The sequence below is a fragment of the Heteronotia binoei genome, chromosome 15 (assembly GCF_032191835.1).
Source record: "Heteronotia binoei isolate CCM8104 ecotype False Entrance Well chromosome 15, APGP_CSIRO_Hbin_v1, whole genome shotgun sequence".
NCBI classification, from domain to species: Eukaryota; Metazoa; Chordata; class Lepidosauria; order Squamata; family Gekkonidae; genus Heteronotia; species Heteronotia binoei.
The window spans coordinates 18,817,999-18,834,865 of record NC_083237.1 but is presented as its reverse complement, the minus strand read 5'-3'; the positions used below and the strand labels follow the sequence as shown (position 1 = coordinate 18,834,865).

At 48.4% G+C, this 16,867-nt stretch overlaps 2 protein-coding genes across 2 annotated transcripts; one reads left to right on the top strand and one right to left on the bottom strand.

Annotated features, from left to right (window-relative positions):
* Positions 1–363: 363 nt before the first annotated feature.
* On the bottom strand, positions 364–10,952 carry LOC132583270 (vomeronasal type-2 receptor 26-like). The gene is made up of 6 exons (XM_060254936.1): positions 10,948–10,952; positions 8,210–8,501; positions 6,555–7,439; positions 3,994–4,221; positions 3,235–3,361; positions 364–1,265 (listed from the first exon to the last, which is right to left on the bottom strand). The coding sequence occupies exons 1-6, from the start codon at positions 10,950–10,952 to the stop codon at positions 364–366; spliced, it is 2,439 nt and encodes an 812-aa protein (XP_060110919.1).
* A 2,569-nt stretch (positions 10,953–13,521) lies between these two features.
* Positions 13,522–14,889, top strand: LOC132583269 (uncharacterized protein K02A2.6-like; the record flags this gene model as incomplete). The annotated part of the gene is made up of 2 exons (XM_060254935.1): positions 13,522–13,947; positions 14,305–14,889. Coding segments are annotated over 2 exons (1,011 nt in total), but the record flags the coding sequence as incomplete, so codon positions are not given.
* Positions 14,890–16,867: the final 1,978 nt, after the last annotated feature.

The window sequence follows — 16,867 nt, the reverse complement described above, 5'->3', positions numbered from 1 at the left end:
CATTGTGTGACATAGAGTGTTGGACTGGATGGGCTATTGGCCTGACCCAACATGGCTTCTCTTATGTTTTTATGTGACACAGAGTGTTGGACTGGATGGGCCATTGGCCTGATTCAACGTGGCTTCTCTTATGTTCTTCTTACTATCAGAGTATAATTTTTTAATTTCCATTACTTCTCTCAGAAAGAGAGAGAGAGAGAGAGATTCAAATGTATAATTCTTCTGTTTGAAATGTAAACCAAGCCTAACTAAAGAATGTCAGGGAATGGTTCATTGGTTTCATTCTCTCCACAAAACAAAAATTCCCTATTTGCATTTGATAAAAATATAACTGGAGAACAAGTGGATGGCTGACTAAAGAATTTAATGTTTTTTCCTTATCAGCAGCTCTCTTGTGTTCAACTCAGGTCTAAGAAGAATGACATAGCATTTGGGCAAAAAGATACAGCTTAGCAAGCCAGCACTGGAAGCTAAGATGGAGAAGATCTCCACGGCCACCGTATCTTTTCCTTTCGTGCTCAGGTAGGTGGGGACAAAGGACAGCCAAACACTGCAAAAGACCAGCATGCTGAAGGTGATGAACTTGGCTTCGTTGAAACTGTCAGGCAACTTTCTGGCTATGAACGCTACAATGAAGCAGATGGTGGCAAGGAATCCAATGTAACCCAAGGCACAGTAAAACATGGTGACTGACCCTTCATTGCATTGCATGATGACTTCTCTACTCAGTGAATGCTTGTCGATATCTGGGAAGGGTGGAAAAGAACCAAGCCAAACAGCACAAATGGAAACTTGAACAAAGGAGCAAGAAATAACAATACAATGTGCCAATTCTTTCCCCACCCATTTCTGAAAAAGGTTTCCTGGCTTGGATGCCATAAACACCACAATGACAGTCACGGTTTTTGCCAGAATAGAAGAAACAGCAACGGAGAAGATGATGGCAAAAGTCACTTGTCGGAGGAGGCAGGTCACCTTGTCAGGCTGCTCGATGAAGAGCAAGGAGCAGAGGAAAGAAAGGAAAATGGAGACTAGCAGAATGTAGGTGAGGGTCCGATTGTTGGCTTTAACGATGGGAGTGTCCCGGTATTTTATAAAGGACAGAATCACCAGAGCTGTTATCAGAGACAGGAGAAGAGCAAAAAAGGCTAAAGCAATGCTCATCGGCTCACGAAATGAAAGAAAGTTTGGGATCTTGGGAAGGCAGTGGGTTTGTTCCTGGTTTGGATAATGACCTTCAGAGCAAGGGATGCAATAATCCATGTCTGAAAGGAGAAGAAAACCTACTGAGGCACTTTGATTCTACAAGAAGAGGTTTTTGTAAGATAGTAGCTAATATTTTCTCCTCAGTCCATGATGAAAACAGTTTTATAAACCTGTCCCAACATTGAAAATAAGTAAGAAGCAATAACACCATTTGCACCTTCCGGGGTATACCGAGATGAACGCAGAAATCCTATTGTGGTTGAAGAACTTTTGTTGCTCCTGCTGATCCTTCTCAATTTCCTCACCAGACAGCCTCTGTCCTTCAAACAGAACTAAGCCATACTGGTGTTCAGGAATTCTGTTACTTTTAAATCTAAATTCCCATAACTTCATAAAATCTCTGGAAACAACTGGAGAAATACACAGGAATGTTCAACACCAGTAAGTGTAAGGAGTGGTAAGCTGCAGTACTGCAGTCCAAGCTCTGCTCATGACCTGAGTTTGATTCTGGTGGAAGCTGGGTTCAGGTAGCCGGCTCAAGGTTGACTCAGCCTCCCATCCTTCTGAGGTTGGTTAAATGAGTACCCAGCTTGCTTAGGGGTAAAGTGTAAATGACTGGGGAAGGCAACGACAAACTACCCAAATAAAAAATCTGCCATGATGATGTTGTGAAAGCAACGTCACACCAGAGTCAGAAATTACTGGTGCTTGCACAGGGGATTACCTTTACATTTTTTAAAAGTCTAAGGTGACAAAAAAATTCCCATCTTCAAATATATACTAATGAAGTCTGAACTTCGGGAAACTGAGAAGGAAAGAGACCTTGAGGTCCTAGTGGATAACTCAATGGTGTGCCACAGCAGTGAAAAATGCTAACTCTATGCTGGGGAGCATTCGAAAAGGGATTGAAAATAAAATATCAGTATCAAGCAGTATCACAATGCCCCTATGTAGATCTGTGGTGCAGCCTCATTTGAAATACGATGTGCAGTTCTGATAACTGCATCTCAAAAAGGACACCACACAGCTGGGAAAAGTACAGCAGAAGGCAACCACAGTAATGAAAGGATTAGAGGACTTCTCCGATGAGGAAAAGCTGAAGAATTAGTTAAGAAAAGAGATGACTAAAAGAACAGACCTGATAGAGGTTTAGAAAATAAACATGGGATAGACAGTAGGGGCAGAACAAAATAACTTTCTCTGCCTGACCCGAAATACTAGATTTTAAGGGTATTTCAGGAAACAGATGGGCAGCAGATTCAGCACAGACAAAAGGAAGCACTTCTTTACACACAACCTAATTAAAAACAGGGACCGATTTCCCACGAGCCTTACGCCGGTCTCATGCTCCTCTTCTGTGGGGGGCTTCCGCCGGATTTCACACTATCTGCCCCGGGACTGTAACTAGCTTCACCTTTTCCCCACGGCAAACAGAAACTGGTTTTTAGAGGATCTTGTTTGCTGCGGCGAAGCAAGTTGCAGCCCTGGGGCAGATAGTGTGAAATCCAACAGAACCCCCATTGAGAAGAAGAGTGTGAGAGCGGCATAAGGCTGGTGGAAAATCAGTCATGGAATATGCTGCCTGTTGATGTAGAAATGGCCACAGACTTTGGCAGCTTTAATAGGGAATCAGATTCATGGAAGATGGCCTGTCAGTGGCTGCTGACCGTGTTGACTAAAGGGAACCTCCACATCCAGAGGCAGCAAACCTCTGAATCTCAGAGCCAGGAGACAACGTCAAGGGAAGGCTTTGGCCTCTGTACCCTGTTGTTGGCCATCCAGATGAACGGGTTGGCTAATATTGAGGAAGGATGCTGGAGTTGACAGACTGCTGGTCTGATCCAGTAGGGCTCTACTTCTGTTAAACATTCTTAATGTATAATGACAAAATGGCCAATTTAAGTCTTTTTTGATAATTCCTCAAAGAGTAAATGTTTCAAATTCCCACACTTCGAGTAATGAAACATTTGGGGAATCTTCAAGTGGGGTTTAGATAAAAGCAGGAATTTTTCCCAGAGCATCTCCTACCTTCTTTGTCTGACATTTTCCCTTCTGGACACAGATCACAATCGTAGCAGCAGAACTTCTTCCCTTCCTTCTTTCTCTTGCTGTAACCAAGTTTGCAGTTCTCATTACACAGGGAGGAAGGAGGCACCTGTCCTTGAAGAAAGCAAGAATTTAGGACAAAGTAGGAGTCTAGTAGCACCCTTAAGACCAACAAAGTTTTATTCAGAATGTAAGGTTTCGTATGCATAATACCCTTAACTCACCAGCTATATGTATTTCAGCTCACTGTACCCCATCTCCTCGTCTGAAGAAGTATACACGCATACGGAAGCTTCCATTCTGAATAAAACTTTGTTGGTCTTAAAGGTGCTACTGAACTCCTACTTTGTTCTACTGCTTCAGACCACCACAGCTGTCCACCTGGATCTTAAAACTGAGAAGCTATCATGAGTAGTTTGTCTCAGAATTACTCTACAAGTTGTCAATGAAATGGAAGTGTGATATGTGGGATCTCCAAGATGGCTCATAGTGTGTGAGAGGAATGCAGATTATCCAAAATATGATTACATATGGCATTTTTGTTGAGCTTATTGATTTGATTTGATTTATATCCCGCCCTCCCCACACAGGATGCTGATTTAGAGAGAGCTGATTTAGCAAATGTCATGGATTAAAAACATCATGGAATCCATTTGTTCCCCTTAACGCTTCTCCTTACCCATTTCATTAAACGATGAAGGGTTTTGTATTTGTTTGAGAAACACTGAGATGGTTTCTCACCTGTGGAAGGTGCCTATTCCATTTAATTTCATCCTGATCAATTATCACTCGTTGACTACGGGGAACCTGAGGATCCAGCCTCCCGATCTTGACTCTGACATAGGACTTATTTGGAAAAGCGATCATGTTGGTAATATCGAATCCACCTTTCAGTTCTCCATGTTCATTGAAGGCCACTTCATCTCCAGCGCTGTTGTTGAAAGCAATTGTCTGAAGAAGGGTGTGAAGCTTGGGGGAAAGGGAAGGAGCATTTAAGGGCATGGAATGAATTGGATGGGTTGGAGTGTGCTCACCAATACTTCTCAGTGTCAAACAGAGTTTTAGATTACTTTCTTCTAGGAGAGAAGTTATTTATGTATGCAACTAATTTGTTCTTTTGCCCATGAAAATAAACTTCCATTGCCAGACACAAGACAAAGGAAAGAAGAAGAAGAGGACTGCAGGTTTATACCCCGTCCTTCTCTCTGAATCAGAGACACAGAGCGGCTTACGAACTCCTCTATCTTCTCCCCCCACAACAGACACCCTGTGAGGTGGGTGGAGCTCAGAGGGCTCTCACAGCAGCTGCCCTTTCAAGGACAACTTCTGCAAGAGCTATGGCTGACCCAAGGTCATTCCAGCAGCTGCAAGTGGAGGAGTGGGGAATCAAAACCGGTTCTCCCAGATAAGAGTCCATGCACTTAACCACTACACCAAACTGGTTCTCAGCAGGCTTCAGGGTGTTCCTTGAATGACTGCTGCTGAGAGAGCTTACAAAAACATCCATTTTGGTTTTGCTGCATCTAAACTGGCAAAAAGGATGTGTCCGTAGCTCAGAGCTGAGCATTTGCTGGGCATGCAGAAGGTTCCAGAGACAATCTCCAGCACTTCCCTTTAAAAGGCAGGGCAGTAAGTAATGTAAAAGGTGATGTGAAGAGAGCCAGTTTGTGTAGCGGTTAAGTGTGCGGACTCTTATCTGGGAGATCCGGGTTTGATTCCCTACTCCTCCACTTGCAGCTGCTGGAATGGTCTTGAGTTAGTCATAGCTCTGGCAGAGGTTGTCCTTGAAAGGGTAGCTGCTCGGAGAGCCCTCTCAGCCCCACCCACCTCACAGGTTGTCTATTGTGCGGGGAGAAGATAGAGGAGCTTGTAAACTGCTCTGAGTCTCTGATTCAGAGAGAATGGTGGGGTATAAATCTGCAGTCTTCTTCTTCTTCTTCCTCTGCTGGACGCTCTGGAGAGCTACAGCTAGTCTCAGTACAGCTTGATTCAGGGCCAGATTAACAAATAGGCCAAGTAGGGGCTGGCCTATGGACCTCCGTGCCTTCAGGGGCCCTGGGCCAGTTCCCCCCCTCTGCTTGCATCTCTCCCAGCCTGCACGCACAGCCAGCAACTGAGCTGCTCTTGGCTCAACTTGCCTGGTAGAGCATCCTTCTCATATGCACAAAGTCTTATCTGTGGCACATCCAGCTAAATAGATGAAGAAGTATTCTCACAATTTTTTCCGCTCAATTTCACAATTTTTTTTTAAAAAAAATAAATTTAAAATAAAAAACCCCTGTGGATTAAAAATGTAAATAGTTTCAAGTTTCTTCATCTTTCCTACAATTCTCTGTTTTTTTTAATTTTTTTGGGGGGGGGGAGGGCTAGTGGGCAGCTCACCTAGGGCACCAAAACCCCTCGCACCAGCCCTGCTCAAATGGGCAGGGAGAAAAGATTAAAAATCCCATTTCCCCACTCCTGCCAACATATCGAACCCCACACATTGCAGAGGACTAGTGTTCCCACTAAACTTAGTTAGGGTGAACCAGCTCACAGTTTTTTAGCTTCCGGCTCACACATTTTTGTCTTAGCTCAGGGAACATGGCCCCAGAGCAAACTAACTGGTGCAGTAGAAGACAAAGAAGACTGCAGATATATATTCTGGCCTTTTCTCTCAATCAGAGTCTCAGAGCACCTTACAATCTCCTTTATCTTCTTCCCCCACAACAACCTGTGAGGTAGGTGGGGCTGAGAGAGCTCTCCCAGAAGCTGCCCTTTCAAGGACAACTCCTGCGAGAGCTATGGCTGACCCAAGGCCATTCCAGCAGCTGCAAGTGGAGGAGTGGGGAATCAAACCCGGTTCTCACTGATAAGAGTCCATACACTTAACCACTACCCCAAACTGGTTCATAGCTTTAATGCTAGTAGCTCACGAAACAGAGTTTTTGCTCAGAAGACTCCACAGCTTAGAGGGAGAAGAAGAAGAAGAAGATATTGGATTTATATCCTGCCCTCCACTCCGAAGAGTCTCAGAGCGGCTCACAATCTCCTTTATTCCCCCCCCCCACAACAGACACCCTGTGAGGTGGGTGGGGCTGGAGAGGGCTCTCACAGCAGCTGCCCTTTCAAGGACAACCTCTGCCAGAGCTATGGCTGACCCAAGGCCATGCCAGCAGGTGCAAGTGGAGGAGTGGGGAATCAAACCCGGTTCTCCCAGATAAGAGTTCGCACACTTAGCCACTACACCAAACTGGCATGGCACCACTACACCAAACTGGCATGGCAGAGGACTCTCTTTTTCCCCAACGAAGAAGAATTACCTTCCAAGGTGGCACATCCAAAGAAGCCAAGCTGCCTCCAGTCTCCATTGCTCTGTGGTTGATTCTAGATGAGCCCAAGATGTGTAGGGCGTGTGCAAGGGCATAGACGGCATTATATATACCGTAGCTGTGGCTGGTCATCGTCATTTCAAAAAAAGGTGCCGGGACAGTCTCCAGCTTCTCCTCTTCGGTGCATGTCTTTCCAGAGTGTTCTGGGTTAACAGAACCTGGGAATGCACAGTCGAACACTTGCTCCCAGAAGTCCTTGATGAAGCCATCCCCCTTTGCCTGGGAAGGTTTTAGGAGTTGAAGAAATCTATGGAAGCCTCGGATGGGCTTGGAATGAATTGAGAAGGAAAGAGCACCATGGAATATCTCTATAGCAAACGCCTTTAGAAAAGGAATGAGTGCAAAATCCATCTGGGCGGTTGTAATCCACACTTTTCCTGTAGAGGTCCTCTCCCCGTAGTCAGTCCCTGTGATATTCATCAGCATCGTGGGCATGAAGATAACAGTCACCAGCCAAATAAATGCTCCACTTCCTCCATAGACGACAATTGCATTGGCTTCGCTGTCCAAGAACTTTGCATTACTACTGTCTAGATATTTGTTCAGAAAGAGTATGTCTTCCCAGGGGACCTGTCTTGCTGCCTTTTCTGTGAAGGCTGTACAGATTCCATTCCTGGAAAGCATCGGCTCCAAAGTCTGCAAGAAACGATCTCCCCTTTCGTCATCCAGAGTGATGAGCCCAACCCATCTCCACCTGAAATGCAGAAGTAAATGGACAATCCCCTCATACTGAAGGGTTTCCTTGGGAAACATGCGGTAAAAAGATGACCGACTGGTTGGGACATCCACATCCGATTCAAAGGAGCCAAATGACAGCTAGGAAAGAAACAAAAAGTCATGTTATAGAGCAGAGGTGGCCAACGGTATCTCTCCAGATGTTTTATGCCTACGTTTTTGCTACATTTAGCCACCTTCAAGTGGAGTTTAGATAAAAATATGGAGCAGAGGTCCATCAGTGGCTATTAGCCAGTGTGTGTGTGTGTGTGTGTGTGTGTGTATATATAAATTTTTTTGGCCACAGAGTGTTGGACTGGATGGGCCATTGGCCTGATCTAACATGGCTTCTCTTATGTTCTAACTCCCATCAGCCCCAGTCATTGGACATGCTGGCTGGGGTTGATGGGAATTGTAGGCAAAAAGCATCTGGAGAGCTACCGTTGGCCACCTGTATTATAGAGGGATAATCAGACTACTTGACTCTATTCATCACCTTCTTCTTTAAAAGGCATTTAAATGTTACTCCAGATCTTATAATATCCCCAATGTAAATGGGGATATTTCCAGACTGTTTCACATGTTCTTTGTCTGCATATTTCAGCCTTCTACTAGTATAATTGTTTGTAATTATTTTATTTTATTTAGAAACATTTATTAGCCATCTTTTCAACTTGAATATTCAACACGCATCCTTTGGAGTCCTTTCTGACAATTGACATTTCAAGATCCGTATCACGCCCAAATCCCCTGTGTAGAATTGGCCCCTTATTTATTTATTCTTTGCAATACTTGATAATAGATCAGCAAAGGTGATTAAACTACACGTGAGATTCGTGAAAGTCCAAATAGTCCCAGTTCTCTGATCGTACCTGTGGGATCTTGTAAAGACTTAAGAGAGTCGCCATGTCTGATGTGGTTTCAGAACTATAGCCCCCAATTATGCCAGCCATTTTTTTCTGGTAGCCACATTTGTAGTTTGGGACAAGTTCAGCTGCGGTGAAGAGCAGGTCCAGGGTGGGTCTGTAAATCCATTTTGGATCTAAGGTGGAGTCATGGATGTGGAACCCAAGAGTAATGTTGGGCAAGATGGTGGGGTCCTCATTGATCTCAAAGATGGCAAACACCAAGGCCAGGACATGCTGGTAGAACTTTGTTTTCAGGCTGCAAAGACAATAAGTTATTGTTTAAGAAGAGAATGCTTCAATGCACAGCATCTGGATTGGTCACAGTATTGTGTCTGAGAACATCACTAGGTCCCAGCTGAATGAGAGAAATGACCCATCGGATTCTCTGTTCATTTCCCATAGTATAATGCTCTTGGGAAACCTGCAAGCTGGACATGGAGCCATCTGCCAGTGACTGATGTTCAAATGGATACTGGAGGTTCCTTTTAGTTACCCAAACAAATAGCCCTTGATAGATCTATGGATTTGTCTGATTCCCTTTAGGATGCACAATCCAGTAGCCTTCAGCAGAGATTTTATGTCTGTCCTACCTATACTGCTAAAATAAATACAGTTTAGTGATTCTGAATTCTGCTGTTGTGAACAGTGGGGAAGACACTCTTGTTCTGCTTTCCCCAAACTCTCTCTTCCCCCAAAATCTCTCTCTCACATCTTCTTTTATATGCTTTTTGGCTTATATACAGGAGATATTTAACCTGAGGGACAAAAATGTTTCCCCGCTGATGTTGCGGTTGCTTCAGTCTGTACTGATAAATATCACAAGCCTCTTGTGTCATACAAATATTTTTGCATATACGTCACACTGACATTTTCCTCAGAAGTTTTTATATTTTTCAAACAATAGTTCCCTCCTCGTTACGTTATTTTCAAGTTTTGGCATCCCCTGTGTATTTCTCAAAATAGCCTGCATTTGGGTGGATGTATATTTACTGCAGTCTGAACTCTGCTCACAACCTGAGTTCGATCCCAGCGGAAGCTGGTTTCAGGTAGCCGGCTCGAGGTTGACTCAGACTTCCATCCTTCCAAGCTCGGCAAAATGAGTCTGCTGTGACAATGTTGTGAAAGCAATGTCACCCCAGAGTCGGAAACGACTGGTGCTTGCACAGGGGACTACCTTTTACTTTTTATATTTACTGCAGCTTTAAAAAAAATCTCTACCTCCTGCTATATACCTTCTGATCAAGGAAATATATCCACAGGAGTTGGCTGTGTTAGTCGGTTGCTGCAAAATAGTAAAGAGTCCAGCAGCACCTTTAAGATTTTATTTTAGCATAAGCTTTGGAGAAACAGCTCTCGTCATCACAGTTCTGACAGAGAGAGCTCTGTTTCTTGAAAGCTTATGCCACAATAAAATCTGTCAGTCTTTAAGATGCTACTGAACTCTTTACTAATCTAGGAAAGTGTATAAATGCTAAACAAAACAAAAAAAGTGCAATCTACTTATAAATTATTAATGAAGCAATATGGTATAAGCATAATCTTTGTCCTTGGCGCGTGAGTACTTTATTTGGGTAGCCACAATGCTTAGTGCTATCCATTATTATTAAAAATGCCTACTGAGCTTTGCAAATATGCAGATTTGCTGAAATAAAATCAGATATCACCACCACCACCTCTGTTCTAGAGGAACAATGATTCTCTTACATCGGATAACATTTATGAACCTGGCAGGGATGCTGCCTAAATTCAAGCTTTTGCAAAACACAACCAGTATGAGACACAATTCCACCAATCAGGATTTCACCAGGCTGATATGACTGTTGTGGAATCTGAGGAGGGTGGTTTCCAGTGCACTTCATACTATGGGATTTATACACAAGGAAGTAGTATCGGTATCAGCACCAACATCACAGATTCTGCCGTAAGCAATCAAAAAACACCTTTCTCCATTTGGACTCTCTGTTGAGTCTCCTCTTCAGGGTCTCCTCTAGAGTATTGTCGACATTATCTTCAGCCTGGTTTCAAGAAGATGATTCAGATGGCTCTTGTCTGTTCCAGCACACTTTTAAAGGGTACACGTCTGAATCTTATCTTCCATGTCCCAGCTGTTTGCTTTGTGTGCTACTCATGAGATATCGAGTAGCAATATGGTCTCTCATTTTAGCAGTGAATGGCTCCATGGAAGCTTTTATAACCAGAACATGGAGATTTCATCTTGGATTTGTTTTCTGTTTCATTCTGGAAAATTACTGAAAATTCGACTGATTGAAGAAATGACAGTCATTTTGGTAATTATACTGGAGCTAATCTCCTCTGGAAGACTGTAATGTCCTGAGGTCATTAGATGCAGAAATAGTGAAGCAAAAGTATTTGTCTGATCTTATCTAGCAAGATTAGCAGCTGGAATGGTGTGGTCAGACCACCAGAGGCCATGGCCATGCATGATGCAATCCAAACAACAACAACCAAAAATGGGATGGGATTCTCAGACAGGAAGTAGCCATGCAAAATCAGTGAGCAACTTCTCCTTGGATGCATCTATTTGTTTATTGATTCAGAACATGTCTGCACCACTTGTGCAGAGAACCTGTGCAAGCTAGTTTACAACCTAAAACATGATAAAGCAACAAAGAGCATTGTCAGACGTGTAACTTAGCTATGATAATGTAACTGGTAGAATGTAGCTGCTTGACATGACTAACTCCATCTTGTATTTTGCTGTGCTGTGTTCCTTGCTTCTACTAACCGTGAGAACTGCAACTGATGTGTTTCCCCAAGGCAATCCCTAACCGCAAAGAGAGGAATTTCACACTAGGCCTAGAAGCCAGCTGGGCCTTTGAAGTTAGCATATCCAAGGTGACCAGTGGGTAGCTTCCTGGGAGAGAGATAAGGAAGTAAGGTGTAGAGTATTGGAATCAGCACAGCGCCGCGCAACCCGAGCCGCCCGCGGGTCGCCTTGCGCAGCGCGGGAAAGCCACCCCAATCAGCTCCAAGGGCGGGAAGTTCAACTGGCCAGGATTGGGCTGGCCAGCAAAGGGGATGTTCCGGGATGCTTGTATATATTAGCGGACCCGACCGCGTGTTAACCAGTTCGGTAGTGTGCTAGCTATTAAATACTTATGCCTTCACCACGACTCGTCTCTCAGTACACTACACTGGCGACGAAGGTGGGATCTGGCTAGGCCAGGCCACCCCGCGGGGAACCAGCCCTGGCCGGAGACGAGGAAGGCGAGAGACCGACGACCGAGCAGCCCGCCGCCACCATGGCGAACTCTAGCGTAACGACGGGCCACCTTGCTGAATTCAACCCAGAGCACCCCGAGAGATGGGAGACCTACACCGAACGGGTCGAGTGCTACCTGAGGGCGAACTTGATCACTGATGATGACCGGAAGAGAGACGTCCTGCTGAGCGTCTGTGGGGAAGAGACTTTCGAAATCGCACGAAACCTCTCCGCTCCAGAAAGGCTGACCGAGAGATCCTACGGGGAGATCGTGAGACTCCTCACGGGCCACTTTGCGCCCCAACCCTCCATCGTCGCCCGCCGATTCCTCTTCCACAAGAGGGACCAGAAGTCGGGGGAGACAGCGGCGGTCTACCTGGCGGCACTTCGGCAAATCGCCGGGAACTGCAGTTTTGATAAGAGGGACGAAGCCCTGAGGGACCGTTTCGTCTGGGGCCTCCGAGACGAACGGCTGCAACAGAAGCTCTTCGCAAAAGAAGAGCTCACCCTACAACAAGCCTTCAACGAGGCGACGGCGTTTGAGAGGGCCACCAAGGCGTACGGCCAGCAACGCGGGGAGGCAGTACACCAGGGTGAAGCAGAGCCAGAGGTCCGAGCAGAGGGAGACGCGTTCCAGCTCCGACGACCGCAAAGAACCGACACACGGGCCCCCGCGAGGCCACGAGCAACGGAGAGGCCCACCGCCACCACCGGTTCCAGGTGCGCCAGCTGCGGCGACCCCCACGAGCGAAGGGACTGCCCGTACCGCCACCTGGACTGCCGCAGCTGTGGGAAGACGGGCCACATCGCCCGGGCTTGCCGGGCCAAAAACAGCCGCCGCCAACCGTCAGCGCATCACGACTCCTTGGATGCCTACACGACGGCTTCCACCAGTCTACAGGTACTGAACCTGCCCCTTGCAGCCCCCGACAAGGTCAAAATGTCGGTCCTGATCGAGGGCGCCCCATGCCTCATGGAAGTAGACTCGGGTTCCTCCATCTCGATCATTTCGGAGGAAACCCTCAAGAGACTATGCCCCCGCCGCCGCCTCCATACGAGGCCAGCGGACTTCGTATTAAGGGACTTTCAAAAAAACCCGGTACACATCGTGGGGTGGGCCCGGGTGAATGTGGAACGAGGGAGTTTTAGAGGACCCCTAGACATCCTGGTGGTCAAGCGCCAACTGACCACACTCCTAGGGCTGGCTTGGTTCCAGCCTCTGGGAATCCAGCTAGTGGGGGTAGACCACATGCGGACCAGCAATTTCGACGGGGTCTGCCGGGAGTTCCCAGAGGTCTTCGACGGGTCCCTGGGGAGCTACAAGGGGCCGCCCATCACCCTACCGATCGACCCAACGGTCCGGCCCATAAGGCTCAAGGCGAGACGCGTCCCGTTCGCCCTAAAACCGAAAATAGAGGCGGAACTGGACCGCCTCACGGCCCAAGGCGTCCTAGAGCCAGTCACATACGCCGACTGGGAGACCCCTATAGTGACACCCGTAAAACCCAACGGGGAGGTGAGGATCTGCGCTGATTACAAGTGCACGATCAACAAGGCTCTACAGGACAATCCCTACCCAGTCCCGGTGGTCAGCCATGTCCTCGCAGCGCTAGCCGGGGCGAAGGTTTTTGGGAAGCTGGACTTAGCTCAGGCATACCAGCAACTGCCGGTCGACGCTAAGACAGCAGAGGCACAGACAATCGTGACCCACAGGGGGGCGTTCAGGGTTAAACGGCTGCAGTTCGGGGTGAGCGTGGCTCCGGGGATTTTCCAAAGCATAATGGACTCTCTCCTTAAAGGGATCCCCGGAGTCCAGCCCTTCTTCGACGACGTTTTGATCGCCGCCCCCACCGAAGGAGAGTTCAGCCGCCGCCTGCGAGAGGTCCTCAGACGGTTCCAGGCGGCGGGGCTGAAGGTGAAAAAAGAAAAATGCTTGTTGGGTGTTCCGCGAGTGGAGTTCCTGGGCTTCGCAGTGGACGCAGCGGGAATCCACCCAACCGCGGACAAGACCAAGGCCATTGTCCAGGCCCCTGCCCCCAAATGCAAAGCAGAACTACAGAGTTTTCTCGGATTGTTGAATTTTTACCACTCATTCCTGCCGCACAAAGCCGCGGTGGCGGAACCATTACACCGTTTGCTCGATAAACAAGCCCCATGGGTCTGGGGAAAGCGCCAAGCCGCGGCGTTCCAGGCGGTCAAAGACCTCTTAGTCTCAAACGCGGTTCTTCATCACTACGATGAAAACCTTCCCCTGATCCTGGCTTGCGACGCCTCTCCCTACGGGGTGGGAGCGGTCCTGGGGCACCAACTCCCGGACGGGAGGGAAGTGCCGGTCGCCTATTACTCCAGGACTCTGTCCCCAGCCGAGAGGAACTACGCCCAGATCGATAAAGAGGCCCTGGCGATCGTGGCGGGAGTCCACAAGTTCAACGACTACCTCTACGGTAGGCGCTTCACCATTGCCACGGACCACAAGCCACTCCTCGGCCTCCTAGCCCCCGACCGGCAAACCCCCCAAATCCTTTCACAGAGGGTTTTACGGTGGAACCAGTTCCTGAACTCGTACACCTACACGTTGGTCCACCGCCCAGGGAAAGCAATGGGGCACGCCGATGCCCTCAGCCGCCTGCCGCTGCCCGCCACAGACCCAGATCCCGCCCCGGCCCACGGGGTGATGCTTATAGAGTCCCTCCCCGAGCGCCCACTACACGCCGAAGAGGTGGCTCGAGCTACGGGCAGAGACCGCATCCTAGCGCGGGTCAGGGACTGGGTGGGAAGGGGGTGGCCAGCGGGCAAGGTGGAAGATGCATTCAGGCCATTCACGTCCAGGAAGGACGAGCTATCGACCCACAAGGGGTGCATACTCTGGGGGAGCCGGGTGGTGGTTCCCCCCCCCTTGCGCAGACAGGTGTTGGAAGATCTCCACGAGACCCACCCGGGCATCGTGAGGATGAAAGCCCTGGCCCGGAGTTACGTGTGGTGGCCAGGCATGGACGAGGAAATAGAGGGGTGGGTTAGGAGGTGCCAACCCTGCCAGGAGTCCAGGCCCAATCCGCCGTCCGCCCCGGTCCACAGGTGGGAGTCAAACGGGCGGCCGTGGTCCCGCCTCCATTTAGACTTCGCGGGGCCGCATCAGGGGCAACTCTTCTTTATACTGGTAGATGCTCACACAAAATGGTTGGAGGTGATCCCGGTCACCTCGACCTCCACCGCAGCAGCCGTCCGGGCGCTCAGAAGGGTTCTCTGCACACACGGGATCCCTGACACCCTAGTGACGGACAACGGCACGGCCTTCACCTCCCGGGAATTCCGAGAGTTCACCGAGAGGTACCTGATAAGGCACATAAGATCCGCTCCCTTCCATCCAGCCACCAACGGCCAGGCGGAGCGGATGGTGCGGACCACCAAGGAAGCCCTAGGGCGCATTGTCCAGGGGGATTGGGACCACCGCCTCTCCGCGTTCCTGTTCCACAACAGGATCACCCCAAACCCCACAACTGGTTTCAGCCCCGCCGAGCTGCTCATGGGGAGGAAACTGACCACCCGGTTAGATAGGCTCCACCCGGACAGGGCGCCGGAGGTCCGCGGGTCCCCCGAGGTTCGCGAGGCAGTAAGGGGATTCTTTCCGGGCGACCCGGTGTACGCGAAAAACTTCGCAAGCGGCCCGGAGTGGGTAGCCGGGAGGGTCCTGAGAGTAACCGGCTCCCGATCCTACGAAGTAACCACAGCAGGGGGCCAAGTACTGCGGCGACACATCGATCAGCTGCGCCGCCGCACCCTGCCCGAAGAGCCGGAGGCAGCCGGGATCAGGGAACTGCCGGAAACGGAGTCCCCAGAAGGGGCCCCGCCGACTCAAGAACAGCCCATATACGAGGTCCCCGGGGCCGCGGAACCCGTACCAGAGCCGCTACCCGACCCGGACCATCCACCGCCAGAAACGGAGCCACCCGCAGCTGGGTCGGGCTCCACACCAATAGCAACCCCGAGGAGATCAACCCGGGAACGCAGGGCACCAACGTACCTACAGGATTATGTAGTTTAAACTAGGAGGGGAGGAGTGTAGAGTATTGGAATCAGCACAGCGCCGCGCAACCCGAGCCGCCCGCGGGTCGCCTTGCGCAGCGCGGGAAAGCCACCCCAATCAGCTCCAAGGGCGGGAAGTTCAACTGGCCAGGATTGGGCTGGCCAGCAAAGGGGATGTTCCGGGATGCTTGTATATATTAGCGGACCCGACCGCGTGTTAACCAGTTCGGTAGTGTGCTAGCTATTAAATACTTATGCCTTCACCACGACTCGTCTCTCAGTACACTACATAAGGGAAAGCCCCGACTGTCTCCAGGGGTGTGAAATGGCTGTATTGTTTCCCTTCTTTGAAATGTACAAAAAGGCAAGGCTCAGCCCTGCCTGTTATCAAACTCAACTAGTTACTCTGCTAAGACTGTATGTTCTCAAATAAATTGATTAATTTTGCAACATTATGATCCGTCTCTGTTTGAAGTTCCACGTCTTGACAAGCATAGAATCATTACAAGTTCTGAACAGAACACCCTTAAAATCTAGTAGTGTAGCTCAACCGAAGACATATGCAGGGCCTTTTTTCTCGAAAAAGAAATGCCGCGGTGAAAAAACAGAGAAACACATGGGTGCCCCTCCTGAACTTTTAATCATTTTTTAACTCCTGAAAGCTTATGACTCAAGAATTCTTGTAGCTACAGGACTCCAATCAAACGTTATTTTATTTATTTATTTATTTATTTGGTAACTTATATCCCGCCCTTCCCACAAGTGGCTCAGGGCGGCTTACAACAAACAATAAAACAATAAAATCGGAACAAAGTTATTACTTTTAAAATCAGACATTTAAAACCTAAAAAACCTTAAAATATTTAACATTAAAACTATACAGTATAATCACAGAAATCTGGCAGCTACATTTATCTAATCAGGCATAGGCTAACCGGAAGAGGGTTGTCTTACAGGCCCTGCGGAACTGAGCAAGATCCCGCAGGGCCCTCACCTCTTCCGGTAGCTAGTTCCACCACATAGGGGCCATTGTAGAAAAGGCCCTGTCTCTAGTTGCCTTGAGACGCACTTCCTTAGTATTTGTATAACGATTCTTAATACGAGCTCCTTGGACACTGGATCTCACTCAAGATTTTAAAAGATGCCCATTCACTATTACTGTCATGAGGGAGGGGGTGTGACTCAATGGTAGAGCCTCTGCTTGGTATGCAGAAGGTTCCATGTTCAATCCTCAGCATCTCCAGTCAAAATGCCTAGGTAGGAGGTGATGTGAAAGACCTCTGCCTGCTACCGTGGGGAGCCGCTTCCAATCTGAGTAGTCGACTGACCTTGATGGACCAATGGTCTGATTCAGTATAAGGGAGCTTCATGTGCTC